General features: G+C 32.7%; 1 protein-coding gene across 4 annotated transcripts in view; it reads left to right on the forward strand.

Annotated features, from left to right (window-relative positions):
• Nucleotides 1–19,624, forward strand: part of LOC114282852 (uncharacterized) — a 136,472-nt gene that overhangs the window by 38,301 nt on the left and 78,547 nt on the right. For all 4 annotated transcript variants that reach the window (XM_082887561.1, XM_082887560.1, XM_082887562.1 and 1 more), the window contains 2 exons: nucleotides 5,142–5,210; nucleotides 5,437–5,508. In XM_082887561.1, coding sequence (XP_082743687.1) covers nucleotides 5,142–5,210; nucleotides 5,437–5,508 — 141 coding nt within the window. The remainder of the gene's footprint in view (nucleotides 1–5,141; nucleotides 5,211–5,436; nucleotides 5,509–19,624) is intronic.

Consider the following 19,624-nt stretch of genomic DNA (forward strand, 5'->3'; position numbering starts at 1 on the left):
TTCAACAGGTCACCAAGTCTTGTCAATGATGGATGGGCATTCCGGCTACAACCAAATCTGCATTGCAGAGAAAGATATCCACAAGACAGCATTCAGATGTCCTGGGAATATTGGCACCTTTGAGTGGGTTAAAATGCCATTTGGTCTAAAGAATGCTGGAGCTACATACCAAAGAGCCATGAACATTATCTTTCATGATCTTATTGGAGGATATCTGGAATGTTATATTGATGACATTGTAGTTAAATCTCAATCCATGGAAGAGCACCTGTTTCACTTAGAAGGAGCTTTTGAAAGGATGAGGAAGTTCAAATTAAAGCTCAATCCTCTTAAATGTGCTTTTGGTGTATTATCTGGAAATTTCTTGGGTTATGTTGTTCACAAGAAAGGAATACAGATTGATCAGAATAAAGCCAAAGCAATCATTGAAGCCAAACCCCCATCAAGTAAGAAAGAATTACAAAGTTTCCTTGGGCAGGTTAACTTTCTTCGAAGGTTCATTTCTAACACTGCAGGGAAAACTAAAGTATTTTCTTCCTTGTTAAGGCTGAAAGATAAAGAGGAATTTGTGTGGACAGCAGAGCACCAAATTGCTTTCGAAGGTATCAAGGCCTACTTGGCTAACCCCCCAGTGCTGATGCCACCAAAGGGTAACAACCCCTTGAAGTTGTACATAGCTGCAGCAGAAGATTCATTGGGAGCTTTCTTGGCCCAAGACAATGTAGAAGGCAAGGAGCAAGCTGTTTATTACTTTAGTAGGTTTTTAAATTCTTGTGAATGTAAATACTCAGCTGTTGAAAAGCTGTGCCTTGCTTTGTATTTTGCTGCAATGAAATTGAGATACTATCTTTTACCTACAACTGTCTTGGTAATTGCAACCACAGATTTGGTTAAATATATGTTATCTAGACCAATGTTGAGGGGAAGAATTGGCAAATGGATGCTTGCCTTATCAGAATGTCATCTAGAATATGTCCCTCAAAGGGCAGTAAAAGGGCAGGTTTTAGCCAATTTCTTGGCAGATCATCCATCTCAAACAGAGAGTCAGGAGATAATGGAACTTGGTATGACCAGTGTTGAGCCATGGCAAATGTGGTTCGATGGGTCGAAAGCAAATGGGTTAATTGGAATTGGTATTGTAATCAAGTCTCCATAGGGGACAGAAACTACCCATGGTTTTAGAGTGGATGAAGCTACCTGTTCCAATAACCAGGCTGAATATGAAGCCTTAATTGTGGGACTAGAGATTCTTATTGGATTACAAGTACATGCAGTTGATATATTTGGAGATTCTCAATTGGTGGTTAACCAAGTGAAAGGAATTTTCAAGTGTCAAAAAAAATGTTGGCTTATTTTTCCTACGAAGGAAAATATCATAAATGCGAGCGTGCCAGCAAGGATTGAAAAATCCTTACAGATTAAATTCAAGCCAATTATCAAGCGATTGTGTTGACGGTTCTTTTGCCTCAACGAAGAGGACTTCAAATTTGCCAAGTGTAGCGAAAAGAAAAAGTAAAAGAAGAAAAATGGACGGAGAAAGATGATTGAGTGAACAATCAAAGTAATAATTACTTACCTCCACTCCTATGCTTCGAAAAGAAAGTGCATAAAATGCTTCGAAATGGAAATGCTGAAAATAAATGCTTCGAAATATAAATCTATGTTAAACTACTCCTAAGATAAGGAAAATAACAAGAAATATTGAAATCAATTGTCTTTGATTTAAGTTCTGGATCCTTTACAATATAGCCATTAATGGCTATTTATAGAAGAAAAAATACAGCAATAACTACTTAGTAACTACCCATTTCTTCCATCTTCATTCTTGTCTTGCCATGTGTCCTTCCACTCATCCACTTTGTCCTCCCACTCATCCACTTTGTCCTTCATATTCTCCATTATCTCTATAACTTCTTTTAACTTCCAAATGAATAAGAGGATGCCACGTGTCCTGCAATTATATAAATAATAAATAATAATAATAATTGCAGATTTATGGTGTTAACATTACCCCCCGCGGCCCTTAAAAATGATGTTTATTTGAATTTTTGAAGGGCCGAACCAAGCACATGACTAACCTAAGCAGCAAAGTGCTTCGAATGATGTAACAACACCAATAAAGCGCTTCGAATGAGTATGAAATTATGACTAGATGACTTGAATTATTACTAGTAACAAGCTTCGAAAGTGATATAAAGGACCAAAATCATTCTTCGAAGGTCGATAGAACCGACAAAAGACGAATTACATCCTCAAAAATACTCGACAAAGCTTTGAAGGTTCACAACCACCATTATTATTTCTTCGAAGCTGTTGTTGATGCAAGATAGAGTGCTTCGAAGCTTACAAAATTATGGCAAAACGGCTTTCGAAGCAACTTATGGCAAAACGGCTTTCGAAGCTGTTTTTGGCCAACATTGTGGTTATTCAAAACTTATATGTTCTGGTTCACACATAATTAATGAAAATATTAATTTTGTGCTTCGAACCAATTATTAATTCTTTGAAGACACCAATACTGTTGTTCTTCGAGCCAACTTATGATGCCAAAAACAGGCATTATTCGACAACTAATTAATTGTCATTTTACATATATTTGAAGAGATGTACACATTTCGAAAGTTTTCAAAGTTTTATACAGTTTCGAAGGTGAAGTAATCAACCTTCGAAACAACTCTTGATGTTTCGAATGTATCTTCAAAGCTTTATACAGCTTCGGATGTGAAGTAATCAACCTTCGAAACAACTCTTGATGTTTCGAATGTATCTTCAATGCTTTGATTGTGTACATACAAACAATTGGCCATCAATTTGAAAAGATAAGCCATTCTCAGCCATTTATTTAAATGCACAGGCTTTTTCTAGCCAAGTTCATGCATTTTAAATGGTCATCCCTTGTTCTTAGTGCTTCGAACTCATAAGAACAATTTGTTAATTTTATTAGCCACATCATCATTATTATATTTTGATGTGAACCACAAATCCAAAAAGGATTTTGAACACCAAAAGTCATGGTATAGTGTGACCATGAAAATTTATACTTTTTCACATTTTGAAAAATGTAAAAAATTTTGAATTCATGAACAGTGGCTTGTTCATTATTCTTGATCATGTTTGTTTTAAAAACATGACTTTTGCCGAATAGGTTTTCATAATTATTTGGCAAAGTGGGTTGTTTTTCCATGTTAGCCATTAATGGCTTATGAAAATCACCCATAGATATGTTATTTTCATGACTTGACTCTCTAAAATTTGGTTTTTGGACCCCTCGAGTCATACATGGAACATCATTCTTAGCCAAATTTGGCTCAAGAACATGCTCTTTCGTTGTGTTAATTTCATAATTTGGCTCTTTTAAAACGAACTCTTGAACCCCCCGAGCCATTGATGAAATCAATTCTTTGCTTTTGCTATTTTTAACCATGGAAAAATTCTGAAAAAATTCAGCAATTCCGACCATTAAAGCCTCAGTTAAAGACTTGGTAGTGAGAGTTGATAACTCATCATTCCATTGGCGAATTTCCATATCAAGTTGATGAATTTCTCCAATTAAATGGTGTCTTTTTTCTTTCACCAAATAATATTGTAAGGGATGAAAGTTTATTTCATCAAGAAAATGGATCTCTTCTTGAAGATCCAAAATTTCTCTTTCACGCCAATATATTTCATATTGACAAGTTCGAATGGCGAAATCCAAATCATTTGTCATTTCTTACACTTCGGGTCCCACCGGGCGTGCCAAAAAATGTTGGCTTATTTTTCCTACGAAGGAAAATATCATAAATGCGAGCGTGCCAGCAAGGATTGAAAAATCCTTACAGATTAAATTCAAGCCAATTATCAAGCGATTGTGTTGACGGTTCTTTTGCCTCAACGAAGAGGACTTCAAATTTGCCAAGTGTAGCGAAAAGAAAAAGTAAAAGAAGAAAAAGGGACGGAGAAAGATGATTGAGTGAACAATCAAAGTAATAATTACTTACCTCCACTCCTATGCTTCGAAAAGAAAGTGCATAAAATGCTTCGAAATGGAAATGCTGAAAATAAATGCTTCGAAATATAAATCTATGTTAAACTACTCCTAAGATAAGGAAAATAACAAGAAATATTGAAATCAATTGTCTTTGATTTAAGTTCTGGATCCTTTACAATGTAGCCATTAATGGCTATTTATAGAAGAAAAAATACAGCAATAACTACTTAGTAACTACCCATTTCTTCCATCTTCATTCTTGTCTTGCCATGTGTCCTTCCACTCATCCACTTTGTCCTCCCACTCATCCACTTTGTCCTTCATATTCTCCATTATCTCTATAACTTCTTTTAACTTCCAAATGAATAAGAGGATGCCACGTGTCCTGCAATTATATAAATAATAAATAATAATAATAATTGCAGATTTATGGTGTTAACAGTTTGATTTTCAAATTATGTTTTCCTTCTTCCTTTTCATCTTTTCCCCAAAGAATCTACAAACTAATTTAGTGAATAAAATGAAAAATAAAAAAATTAATCATTACCGTATGATTCTCCCATATTTTAGGAAGAAAATAATTTCTAAAGATTAAAGAAAGTCTTTTTGTATTTATTTTCATAAAACCAGTTACTATTATTGAAACATATCCTTAAAAGGTTGGAAACATTTTGGAAAAAATCGATGGAAAAAGCTAACAAAAATAAGACAAAAAGAACCTTTAAAAGTTAGTCTATTTTTTGTTTTCAGCATTATTTTTAATTTTTAAGATCTTCTAGTTTGAACCAATTTATAAAGTATAAACAAATTGACTCAAAGTTCAAAAAAAAAATTTGCTAAAAGCAAAAACAAATAAGTCAATTTACAAGCTGAGCAAAGTATCATTATTTTGTATGAGGTGATTTAGTTTATTATTACCTTTAGACCGAGATGAACTCATCATGCACATTTTTGTATCACTGAACGGTCTTAGCTCCATTGAACGAGAATACAGTGACATGCATGACACATACAGCGTTTGATGTAACTTTTGATTGACAACAATTCTTTCTCTTCTTTATTTATTTTTTTTCTTTTTTTCTTTTTTTCTCTTTCAGAAGTGGCAACTCTACTATATGGAATCATCAATGGAATTTTATTTAATTATTTTTATCTAATTTTGTTGCCACAGATCCTTGGCTCATAACAGGATTAGTAAGATTCCATCTTCATTACAAAATTTGTCCAAGCTTTCATATATGTAAGTTGTGTAATTATGTTGAAGCATATTTAATTTCAATTTACGTTTTAAATATATGTTCCCTACCTAACTAAGATCATCATGATCATCTCATCATCATTGTCATGTATAATGTGTAAAACCCTAACAATGCTATGGGTAATAAAAATGAACATGTTAGGGTAATTTAACATTTATGATGCATGTAAGGTTTTATACACTAACATTGCCTACCTATGATGAACAGTGTCCTTGATGATAACTTACTGGGTGGACACATACCAACTTTCTTTGGTCAAATGAAGTCGTTGAGCTTATTGTAAGTTTGCATCATAACTTCATCGTTCATTGGTTTAATATCAGCAAATTAAATTCGAAATGGTCTATCTCTTTTTTATTAGTGTTTGGCATTTAAAGATTACCTCATCTATCTATCTATTTTCTATGAGACATTTTACAGTACATAAACTCTTCTTTTTTTTTAGTGGAATGCACAATATGGTCCATCTCTTTCTTCTTTTTTTTTTCTATGAGACATTCGAAATGATCTATTTAATTTTTTTTTTTGATCTTTAGTTATGAGTTAAGTAATGCATAGTTATGACTCACCATAATTGTTGAAAATATTTTTTAGTTATAAGTCATTATGGTTTATGATCATGATTATGACCTAATGAAGTTTTTTTTTTTTATTATTATTATTATGACTAAAGTGGTCCGGTGGTGCTACATGCACCAATTAATGTACACAATAGTATAACAGCTAGTGTTATGATATTATTATTGACCACATTTATTATACAAGTTACAAATATTCAAAACCATACAAATGATGCCACATCATTTGTTAGTATATTAATGTGTACATTAATTAATACATATAATATTATTCAAAGTGGTTATTAGTTGTGATTCATTGTGGTGTTTTTAGTTATGAATGAATGTAACTTTTTGGGTGAATCAAAAAAGTTTTGGGTGAAAGAATGAATGTAACTTAGTTATAACCGAAAGTGATATTTTACTTATACTCCCAAAAAAGCAGCGGCTATTATAGAATTTTGGTTATACAACATCCAATGGGAAATGAGGTAATTTATTACCAGTCAATGGGAAGTTTTCAAACATTACATCACAGGTGGAAGAACCAAAATTAATTACAAAAATATGAAATCTTTTGGTAGAATTATGAAATTACCCTTGTCGTCTCTTTTAGTTTTTAGAAATAACCCTAGCCACTTCTTCCGTCTCTGCCATCACTTCCTCCATTCTCCTTCACTACTCCTAACCGCCTCCCCTCACCCTAGTCCTCTCTTACCCATTGTGGCCAGCCGTGCCCCTTCTCCACCCACTTCTGCCACTCTTCTACCTATTCTCTTGATCTATGCCACTCATCTACTCACTTTCACCACCCTAGATTATAACCACCAAACCCGACACCCTAGTCGATATCCAAACAAACTAACTGGATAACAAGTAGCGATTAGAACCCATTCAATGGTAGTATAAACAAGTGTGGCTGGTACTTATAAAGATTTATGTGCATCGGAATATATTCAATTTGTTTACAATCGTTGGATTGAATAGCCAATTATTGGGCAGCAATGGGCGCAAAATAGTTATTCATAGTTAAAACGGTAAATCTAGAGATATTTGAAGAGAGTATCTAATACATAACAAGTCCACAAAACTCCTAAGAAGAGGAAACATCCATGGGTCACGGGCAGCTATGGAAGTTAAGAAACATAATGTGCAGCTTCTTGAAATACAAGAGACATTAGCACCATTACTAGAACAACAAATAAGGGAAAGAAAAGGGAAACAAGTCAACGCCTGAGAAGGAAAGAAATATCACAGGTCGTTGTAAGCGATCACAAGCCACTGCAACCTATAAAAGTTTTAGGAATCAAGTGTTTTTGTCCCCAAAAGTGAAAATTTTGTTGTAAAAAATATTGGGGACCAATTCCTGTCATCATGAAAGCCGCCATTTGTAGGTCATCCCAAAAGTCAAAAAATAGCTTTTAGTGACAAAATTTTGAAATTGTTGATAAAAATGCACTTTTAGGGATAACTTAATTTGGTGCCAAAAAGTTTACTTTTTGAGAGAGAGAGAGAGAGAGAGAGAGAGAGAGAGAAATTGGTCTCAAAAGGATAGCTATTCATCACTAAATGTCCAATTTCATTGTTAAAAATACAACATTTCATCCCTGAAAAATGATTGTCCTTAATTTTTTGTCTCAAAAACCTGAATACGTTGTAGTGAGTAGTTAAAGCATTGCGTCTATAAATAGAAGGCCAATTGAAGGAGAAATGAACCTCTAGATTAAAAATCTAGACTTATTATTATATTTTCTTAATAGTAGTTCTCACTAGTTAGGAGTAGATTCGATTCTTATAACCATAGGAGGAACTTCAAAGATATGAGTAGGAGTAGCAAGATAATGTGATCTTGAAATTGTACTGTTCATTCAATCAATTCTCAATTCGCTTTTAGTAATTATATTGTTCACTAATTCAATTACTTTTCACTTTATTTCCTTTTACTTTCTTTTTACTTTTAATTATGTATTACTTATCCTCGATGTTGGCACATTGAGACAAAAGAACCGTTAAGACATTCATCTAGTTTTTAATTAGCTTAGGTTTAAATCTAAAAAGGTTGTTCAACCTTTTCTACCATGCCTAAATTACAATTATGTCATTCAAAGGCATTTCAACGCCAACATTTTTTTTGGCACACCCGATAGGACACATTTTCTAGTGCTCCATGACAAGGACAAAGAGCTAATAAGAAGTTATATTTTTAACAATGTGCAAGATGCAGGGAGAGAACCAGAGGTTGCTATAAATGCCTTGAACAAGGAAGTTTTCTTAAAATAATAATAGATAGGCTAGTCATAATGTTGGTTAGTAAAGTCATAACATTTCTAACCTAAATGTGGTTTCGAACTAAGTTTTATTCTAGATAGGGCCAATTATAAAACAACTAGGCCAACAACTAATGAGTTATGTTAATAATTTGGCAACTAATTTGTTGGAGAGGTAACATCCCCTTGATCACCGTTTCTCTAGAATATAGAGAATAACTTGCCACCATTTCAACAAAGAATGAATGGACATTATAGAGAGGATCATTGCCAACATATGGTTGGAGATGACCAACAGAAAAAGCCAACAATCTAGTATCTCTCAAAGAAGAATTTGTGGTCTTGAAAACCCACGAAAATTTTATTATAAGCTAATGCTTCCAATGGAATGGTATAAGCAAAATGACTATAATTACCCTATTCATGAGCAAACTTTGGGAGGAAATGATACTATAGTAAGACTGTCTCTGAGGTTAGCAAATAATCAAGCATTCAAACAAGGACTCGAGAGTGGGAGAAACCAATTAGGCAAGTAAACAAGAAACCAAGAATGATGGAAAATATTCTATCTCCAGTGCTTGAACAACCACCAATGGTTGTTGTAACACCTACCTTACCAATAGATAAAATTATTGGTCTCATACAAGATATTTATGGAACTATGGCTCGCAAGGGTACAATCTCTAGTATATATAAGACAATATGTTAAGTAGGTAAATCGGTTGTATGAATTCTTAAAGGGATTCAGATTTATTACTTTATTCTCAGGAAGTGGAAACTAGTCAACCATTGAACACATTGAAGGTTCACTAGACAATGAGGGAAATTTACAAGTAATGATTGCTTATAACTTAGAATGTTCTTTATTTCTTTGACTAGAGCAACTTTCACGTGGTATACTTGTTTGTTGCTGTAGACACCCCATTTTTTACTAGCCCTACGACTTGGGAGCTCTGACTCAAACCTCTCGATGATGAAAGCAAAAAACGTTTTAAGCACAAGTGCTGAATGAAGAGAGACAAACCTTCCTACACCTGTTTTGGCCAAAGAGTTTTCCAAACCTTCAAACGTATATATATATTTTTTAAATGTTTTTAAGATAAGTGGTACCTTTTCGTTCATTTCAGCCATTATTAGCATTATATTTCCAAAGCTATTGACCTCTTTTTCAGAAAAGAGAGCTTAGTAAGTCGGAACTAATGAGAAGACAGGGAGACCTTTTGAGAAAAGTAACGCTGGACAATGCTTGGTTGGTTGGACAACGTTAGAGAAACACGAAAAACAACATTGGTCAAAGCGAGCACATTATGACCACTTTGGTCCTGGTAAGCACGCCTGAACCATTCGTGCTCTACCAAACAAATTTTTGTGAAAACACGACGAACCACTCTTGGTTGGCTGTACAACTCTTGTCAGGCAAATGCCAGCCAACATCAACCAAACAAATTTATCATGAGATGTCTCCTAGCATCTTGAAATATGCCATTCGAATCTTTAAGGATCAAATGGTATATTCCAAGCACCCCAAGCCCTTTTAACCCCCCTCCTCTTAAAGGATTAAGGGTTGGAAAATTTGACTAGTTTTAGTCAATTTCATAAATTAATTGAGGGAACCTAATTTAAACTAGTTAACTATTTGAGTAATTTAATCAATCTGAGTGAGGATTAGAGAGTTTTGAGCGTAGAGTTTCATATACCTATACACTTGGACTACTCTCTTCATACATTTGCTTGGAGTTTTGGAGCTAGAGATCTTCACCAGCTTGATGGAGTTTAGATTGGAGCTTGACTAGCTTGGGCCCTATCTCTACAAGCCTAGAGGAAATCCCTACTTCCATTTTTGAGTTTCTTGCATCTTGCATCTCTTTTTCTTTCTTGTTGGAATTTTCTTGAGATCATTGTTGGGTTATTGCTGATAGTTTAGTTGGATTCTCTCTTCTTCTACTCTTTATGTAGCTAGTGAAGGCCTGTATAGCAACTTTGGTCAAGTCCAACTTGCTTTTTCATGATTTGTTATGGGTTAGAAACCCAGGTACGGTTTCCTCTATGAGAAAAGATTGGATCTCCCCTCCTGAACCCCTTTTACATGAATTTGAGTAGCTTGTACTCATTTTCAGGAGTAGGATGAGGAGAACCTCTCTCTCATCATTAGAGTTTTCCTCATTTGTTATTTTGATTGATTTTTGTTAATATAAAATTCCACGCAAGGTTTCCTCTATAAGAGTAGACCGAATCTCCCCTCTAGTCACTATTTCATGAATTTGGGTACTTTATACCCCCTTTCATGAGTTAAAGGGAGACAATCTCTCTATCTTCGTTGGAGCCTTCTTATTTCATCATTGTCTTGATTTTTGTTGATATAGAAGCCCAGGCCAATTTTTCTCCACGAGAGTAGACCAAATCTCCCCTTTCGTCACTATTTCAAGAATTTGCACACTTTATAACCCTTTTCATGTGCTAGAGGGTGAGAAATTCTCTATCCTCGTTGGAGCATTCTTATTCATTCTTTAATTGTTGATTATTGCTAGATGCAGAAACCCTGGCATGGTTTCTTCCACGAGGATAGGTTGGACCTACCCTCCCGAACGTCTTTTCAATGGGTTCGAATAGCTTATATCTGTTTCCATGAATGTGAGGGTTAGGACCTCTCTATCCCTGCCCGAGTCCTGATTATTATAGAAATATTAGCTCATATATCTGTCGTGTGCGTTGGGATGGATTTTTCTTTCCCTTAACCTTACTTTCTTTTCCTATTTACTCTAGCTTATTTTTATTTTCCTTTGATTTTTCATACTACCATCATAACATTCACATGTTTAGCTTCAAATCATGCATCCAAGCCCAAATCATTTGTAACGCCCCGTATTTTATTACTCGGATAACCTTACCAATATTCATTAATTAAGTTCATTTACAAATAACATTTCATCCTTGGATGAAAATTTGAATAATTAAATATACATATTCCATCTCGTTATACAATAATGACATTTACATACAAATAAAAGAAATGCCCTGAGGCTTACCATAAAGAGAGGACACTACTCTTTACAAAAAAATAGCACTCAGCCAAACAACAAATGAAGTAGTACAATCCATCACTACATTACACTTATGAAATGGGAAAAAACCATTGTTTAATCTTCAAATCCGAAAAGCATTCCCTGTATACATGTACAGACAGGGGGTGAGCAACCACTAGCTCACCAAACAATCCCATATTAAAACATTAGAAAATATGCGGGTACCAAAATACTCATACATATATGTGAAATCATATCATGTCAAAACCATATGATTTTATTACATAATCTCTTAAATCCAATTTATTTAATTAACCACAACAGGTTAACTTAAATAAATAAACATGTTTCAATAGCAACAGGACATCTTTTTCAATTCATTCAATTATCTAATTATCAATTGAATCAAATAATTAAACAATTCATCAAATCCATTTTATACAGTCTTATGAGATGAATACATATGCCATGTCATGATCAAAATATTTTTCTCATCTTTTGAAAATCTTACGCACAATGCCATTTTGAAAATACATTAATCCAACAATTTCAATAAAATTCCAAGATGGTAAATACGACTCAAGTAATCCCTAGGTTGGTATCTGCAAGTAGCCTATACAAGTACTACCAATTTGTCATTTTTACCAATGTTAACTGGAAGGGTCGACACCTGTAATCTGTCATTTTTACCAGAATTAACTGAAAGGCTCGACACCTATCATCTACACCACCTTTCAAGACTTACCGCCGTATTTACCCCAAAATCATTTCATGAAAACTTGTTTCCTAACATTCCTTTCTCAATGCAAAGTTTTCAAATCAAATTTCAAAGCTTATCATTATCAAATGAATTGATATGCCAATGCAATGATTAATAATACAATACAATATTTCTTTCACTTTCAATACTTCCACACAATATTCTCATTGTGATCAAAATTCTCATTTTTCATGTCAATATAATTTCTCAAGATGAATATAAATAATTTTATTCCAATTCATCCATGGGAAAACAAAATTCACACACTTAGAGTAATCGCAACTATTTAGTCACTTCAAAACTATATCAACATTTTTAACAATAATTTTCAAAACTTCAACAATTCTCATATTCCATGAAAACCATCATTTATATGTAAACAAATAAACAATTTTTCAAGTATCATTTATTTTGGCACACAAAATAAATATAACAACATCTTCAAAGATGTCAACATCTTTCTTAAAAACCCCTAATTTCTAGGTTTTCTCACCAAAACCACTCATCTTCATTTATTGAAAGAAAGTCACCAAAAACATCTCTCTTCAATCCTCATAGTTCAAAATCCTCAATTTCTATTTTAAAAGGAACAAGAAAGTAAGCCCACTTTCCAAAAAAATCTCTCATCTTCTTGAATCAACAATCAATTTTCAAAACAAATCAAAGGATGATTTCGAAAATCATTTAGATCTTGCAAAAACATATATATAACTATATTTCAACATAACCATTTTTCATGCCAAGCTATTTAAAGAGGTAATATTTTTATCAAATTCTCTACCAATAACAATTTCACAACTTTTTCTAAAATTACTTAACCAACATGATACTTACATAAAAAATTATGAAATATGCCTAATAGTAACATTTTTAAGGTTATGGGTTTGAAAGTCCACATTTCACATTTTTATTTTCATAAAAATGAACACAACTTAATTATCAACATATCATCTTTTATAAAATATTATGAATAACACTTTTAGAGTTTTTAATCCCAAAGCAACTCTATAATTCCTACTTAAGCATTTACTCCATATTTCTCAACATTAATTTATTTTTCTCAAAAATAAATTCCAAATCAAAGATAAAAAAAAATTCAACTTTGTATTTCTCAAAATAAATCATCTACTCATAATATGATGTAGAGACAATCCATACAACTATTAAATTTTATTTTTGGATTTCCTTACAAAATTATCAACACAAAATGATTTTTCCAAATTAATCTCAAAATGCCAACATTCTTAACATTCCAACATAATTTTTCTTTCAAAAATTACCAAACAAAAATCTGAATATATATATATATATATGCAATACCTCTTATAATGATATATTTTCTCAAAATAACCCTAACATAGCTTTAATGTAAAAAATATAAAGAAAGTTCCTACCTCAAATAATGAAGAAGAGCAGATCTGGAAAGCAAATCTTGCCCGATCATGAATTCGAGACTACCATTGCGCGAAGATCACGACGAGCTCTCCGACTTTCATTTACAACACTTTTGCAAAATCTCACTTTAAAGACTCTCACTCTAAGCTTAAAGCTTAAGCCAACAATGGAGAAAAGAGAGAGAGAGAGAGAGAGAGAGAGACGAACAAAGAAGGAGAGCAGGAGCTCTTTTCTCCACACACCAAATGAAATGAATAAAGAAAGGAAATGAAAAGATGGAAGGAAAAAGTGGGGAGGCAACCCACGTGGGTTTGCTTCCCAAAGTTTAGTATTCCCAAAAATATAATTTTTGTAATAATACCTCAAAATTTAATAATATAAATTATAAAATGATATAATTTTTTTCTCACCACAAAATATAACATTTTTGTATACCACAAAATATAACATTTTGCTCATTACGAAATATACACATTTTCATTTTTTATAAAATATATAATTTTTGACCATATGGTGCACACCATAAAATCAACTATTAAATATTTATTATAACTCCTATATAATAAATAATAACAACTCCCAAGGTGGTTGCTACCAATCACATAATTAAAAAGGACCAAACATTTAAACGTGAGTCACTAAACAAACTCAAATTAAATTAAATCTAAATCATGAGTCTTGATTAAATTCCCACCCATAAGGCAAACATGCCCCAATTATATAACAAAATAGACCCAACATATTTATCTCAATTTATGGTCTGAACATTCAAAATTAAATAACAAAATTCTAGTATAAATTAAACTGAACACCAATCAATCCGCGAATTTTCATAAAATAAATACTCATCAATAAATTCTGAAATTTTTACCCAACGTGCTAGACTCGTATGTGAACAACATAGAGAAATTTTATAATTTTCTGAGATCAGAAACTATTTTAAAAAAATACAAAACCAAACTATTTTCGCACAGAATTTACATAACTGTCAAATCCAAATATTTGCTCAATTAAATTATGCACTGACTATTTTTAAAAAAAAAATTCTGGGTCATCACATCATTTTTTTTTTCATTAAATCGTATTATTACGTGGTGTGTATAAATTCGTTGTATCACATCTCATCTTAGTAGCAATTGGGCTCGTAGGATTCATTTTGTGTGTGAATATTGCATTTGGTAGAAACTCGCATCTAGGATCATACATATATTTTAACTATTTATCTTTTGTTGTACTTGGCCAAAGTACTTGGTAAGTATTCTCGTTATTTCCTTTGCATCTCATCACTTAGACTTGTATCTAGGATCATGCATTGGTTTCTAACCCTTTACGCGCATGTCATGGTGCAGAAGAGTACTAGGTGATCCTTCTTCTATTTCTATGCTTCCTCTATGTATGATTATTTCTTTATCATGTCTAGCATACTATGCCATGCGGCTATGTGCTTATGTGATATAAACTCTGTGTTTGCCCACTAATTGGAGGTTTTATCGCCTAAGTTGGAATAGTTCAGATCTTCTTATTTTCAAGTTTTTTTGCCTCCTTCTTTTTCTTTTTCTTTTTTAATTTTTTGACGGGCTAGTAGCATCAAAAACTCTTTCAAAATACGAGAGATTGAAACATTCCAAAATAGGTGGTTTAGTCTATATTTATTTGTTTCACATAGTAATGTTAGCATTAATAACTGGGCTACATGTTCATATTGTGTTAACAAATTTCATATCAAGAATTAGTAGAGGTTGATCGTTGATTAGGTGAGTGAGTGTGCTTAAGAAATGACCTTCCCTCATCATACCTAGACTCTCGAGTTGAGACACTCTGGCGATGAAGGATCATGTCCTTCAGGTACGAGTCAGGGTTTTCTATTCTATCCAAAAGATTAGATGACGACTCCATGTTTCATGTTTGATCTAGATGTAGCACTTCTGTATGATTGGTGGATTTTCATTGGATATGCTAAGTCAAGACTAGTCATCTGTATCTCACATTGCACCTTGTTTACTTGAGATATTGGAGGAGTGGCCAAACCTCTAGCTATCAGGAAAATGGGATCTCACAGTTGTCAGGATTAGTCCAAAATTGGTAACAATTGGAAGAAATCTTCCATACATAGTTTTCCAATCAACACTTGAAGCATAAAAGGATGATTTGGCAGTGAAGCTAGAAACGTTATAAAAAAAAGGCTTCACAATTGCTAGGTAGAAGATTGATACAAATAAATTTGGAGACTTGGTTGAGTTAACTTCGAAGTTCTCTAAATATAAAGTTTTATCATAACAACAAGAAATAAACGTTTCTTCTTTTACGATCTACTATAAGGATCCCACTGTGAAGATTGTTACTACCAAAATTGTTAACAAAAAAAGCCATATACATGTAAAACATAGTTCGAAAGGTTATTATGATTGACCAACAATTTAAGAAGTAAATTCTTAAGAGATATTCCTTTGTTGCCTCTAGAAAATATGATATTAGCATTCTGTCTATAATGTGTTAATCAAAAGGCAATGAAAGGCCAAACTTTGGTTGATTTATTAGCAGATCGTCTATGTGTTGAAAAATCAAAACCATAAAAATTATGATTTGGTAGTTTGAGAACAAATCCAACAATAGGAATAGGACTTGTAATTTGGTCTCCAAAAAGAGTAAAAACCAAATATGGGGATCTCTAATTGATGAGCAATCAATTAGTTGATGCCTTTAAGTGCTATAGTAAGGCTTTATTAGCATATTATATTGCTTCATTTCACCTTCTATCAAGGTTTAAACAAGTAAATTTAACTTACATTTCAAGACTAACAAATAAAGAAGCTAATGAAGTGGCTTTGAATGGTTCAACATAAAAAATTGTACCTGAACATAAGAAAGCCATTTGTTTATCCTTCATTAGGAAAAGATTAATTCCACTACTAGAAAGAGTATTTCTAATGGAAACATATACAATGAAAATAAAAGAAGATAATAGGTAGCCCATTATAGAGTACTTGGTACAACCAAATGCCAAATAAAGTAGAACAATTAAGTTAAAATCCCTTACATTCATTCCATATGATGGGCAGTTGTATAAGAGAGGTGTTAATTACATATATCTTATATTCATCATCTACGTGGCATGAATATATAGTGTGTAAATCAAAAGAGGTTACCATTCAATACAAAGAAAATATTCACAGGCTTACATCGAAAGAAAAGGGATTAACCCTTACAAAAGAATGGCACTCAGCCTACAAAACAAAGTCCCTAAGCCAACAGATCATTAGAACTCCTCTAGCTCATACATATATTTTCACGCCAAGTCATGACCGTGGTACATTATCAGTACCTAAAAAGATTTCAATAACGTGAGATAAACATATAGTTTAGTAGGCAAATCTTAAATACAATTAACATGTCTCTACACATGTATATGAGCATGATGCCAATATATATAATGCTCAAAATCCATTTTCCATTCTTGGTAATTATGATTTCAAAATCTCATAGTTTATCACAATGTTTGTTACATCCCAAAAATATGAAAACTTTAACAAATAGTTATATCTTATAGCCACCAGTTATCTATCATTAATTATGCGAAAGCTTATAATTAATCTCAATCATTTGATAATTAAATCATGCCAAACCAGTATTTCATTCATAGATGTCCATTATAGATTTACCAAATAAAATCACATGCGTTAATACATTCATTGATCCTAAAACATGAATTTATAACATGTGATCTATGAGAAACAAAATCTAAACTAATACAAGTTCTTGCCTTAAAGGCTATCAATTTCCAGGGCCTTCCTGATTACATCAAAAGTGGATCATAAGCCCAACACATCAAAGCCGTTGGCTATACAAAAAGTAAGATAAACAAAATGAGCTTCAAGCTCTAAGATCCTCCCAAGTTATCACCTTGGCGAAGGCATACTGGCAACACCTGAAAAGTTATTTCCACACAAGGATGAGTATAAAACCTAATAGAGATAATCTTAATGCTATGTATGATGTTTAACAATGTCATGTAAGGAATGCAAATGAAATGCCATGTCAAAATGTAAGTTTTCCATTTTGAGATTCACATTTCATGCACTAGTACCAAGACCATAATTCAAATGCTTTTCATTTCAATAGAAAACATGGCAGTAAATACAACTCTAGTAATCTTTAGCAAGTGTCTGTAAGTAGTCTGATAGAGCACTACCAATCTGCTTTACTAGCTCTGAACCGAAAGGAATTTGGAAGCTACTCCGTGTGTGTTTTTGGACTTTCAACATGGATCAAAAGCCAAATTAATACACCACATCTACATCTCCTAACCAGATTCACCATGGTATTTACTCTTTTTTTTTTTTACTCAAAAAGGTTACAATTGTTTTCTTTTTTGGCGTTACAATTGTTTTCAACAAAACCATTTTCAATAAGATTCTCAAAATGCGAAACAATGGAAATCCATGATCTCATGATATGTTCAATGTTATGCGTGATTTCTAAATATTATGATTTGCCTAGTTCACATGCAATTTTCTACACCACGACAATGTTATCTTCCATTGATAACCAAAACAATTATCTCTAATTCGATAATTAAAGGTAGACAACAATAGTATACAATCCAACACATTCTTAACTTTCTAAAAATCAATATGATTTTTCCAACAATCTCAACATTTCAAATGTATTCAACAATCATCATTTCTCAAGAGTCTCGTGACTATCCTCAATCAAATTTCCCTTTCCAAAACTCTACATTTCTAGGTTTTTAAGAAAGCTTGGGGATTTCCTCTCAATAGATAATATTGTTGAAATGAAGTTGGTAGGCAACGGTGTATAATCAGAATCGTGGAGGTGCTAGTAGACTGTAATGCCCGGAATATTAACAAAAGCCCATCTCGTAATATTCTTTACAATTGATCAATAACATCATATTTTATAATCCATTTAAATCATTGATCATACAAAAATGACATATGCGTGTATACATTCATAAATCCTAAATTTTGAATCTGTAGCATATGACATGTGTACAAACATTGATATAAAAGAAAACCCAGGCAATTATATGCCCTAATGGCTACACATTTCCAAGTTGATACATAGGTACATTAAAATGAGTTCAACTCAATATAATTAAAGCCCAAGGCTTATACAAAAAAAATTACATCAAATAAACAAAAAAGAAGCTCTTGGCTCCAAGTCTTCCCAAGCTATATTCTTGGTTGAGGCATATCATCAGCACCTGAAAGTTGTTTTCTACACAGGGTGAGCCAAAGCCCAATAGAGATACTTTAACACAATATATAAATCTTAACAAGTCATGAGGTGGATGTATATGCATGCCAATTGTCAAATGTTTTACATTTCCATCTCAAAACAATCCAATGCCAGATTATATATCAATTCATGAAAATAACATTTTATATCAGAAAATAGGGCAATAGATACAAAATGCGGAGAATCTCTTGGTATGTGTCTGCTAGTAGGCTATATAAACACTACCAAAGTCATTTTACCAGTACTAACTAGAAGGATCGGCACCTAACCGAGCTGGTTTCTGGAATTTCACCAAGGACACACAGGCCAACATAATAACCACAACCACACCCCTAACTAGATTCACCAAGGTATTCACCATTTTTTTCTCAAAACAATACATTTTCAATGTTTAAGTATGAATCAATACTCAATATAAGATGTATAAGTAATTAGTTTCAATTCACCTAATCCTCATGCAATTTCTACAACAATCAAAACTATCCTCCATCGATAGCCTAAAACAGATATTTCTATTCAACAGAAAATTTCCAACAAACGATATAGTCTCATCATTTTCTAAATGGAAGTGATATTACATATTCAACTCCACCATCATCATCAACATACACATTTGTTCCATTCTTTCAAACGTAACATCTTTTGCTATTTTCTTTCACAAAACCAAATATCCATGATTTTAGAACAAAATTCCTTTTACTTTCAAAATCAATTTTAAGTAAAGAAATCCACCATTTCAACATATCTCAACCATAAATACATCCCCATAACCTTTCTCAAGAACCCATTTGAAAACCCTTGTTTTACATTTCAAAATCAAACCCTAGGTTTAATCCAAAATCCTCAAATCACTAGATTCTTTCAATAGACAAATAACTAAGGTAAAAAATCATACCAAAGGTTGAAGAAATCCCTACCTCAAGATTAGAAGAGAAGAGAGATCTAGGGTTAAAGTTAGGCTGAGCTGAAAACAATCACTACAACAAATCTAGGCTATTGTGATGAAATTTGGTGATAAAATTTATTTTTGTTTTAGAACGTAACCCAAACATGACGAAATATTACTTTTGTTGTTTCTTTTAATTTTTCTCAAAACTATAGGAGAAGAAAAAATAAATTCGTCAGAAAAAAAGA

Source organism: Camellia sinensis, chromosome 9 (genome assembly GCF_055761805.1).
Source record: "Camellia sinensis isolate YWXY chromosome 9, ASM5576180v1, whole genome shotgun sequence".
In the NCBI taxonomy this organism is placed as follows: Eukaryota; Viridiplantae; Streptophyta; class Magnoliopsida; order Ericales; family Theaceae; genus Camellia; species Camellia sinensis.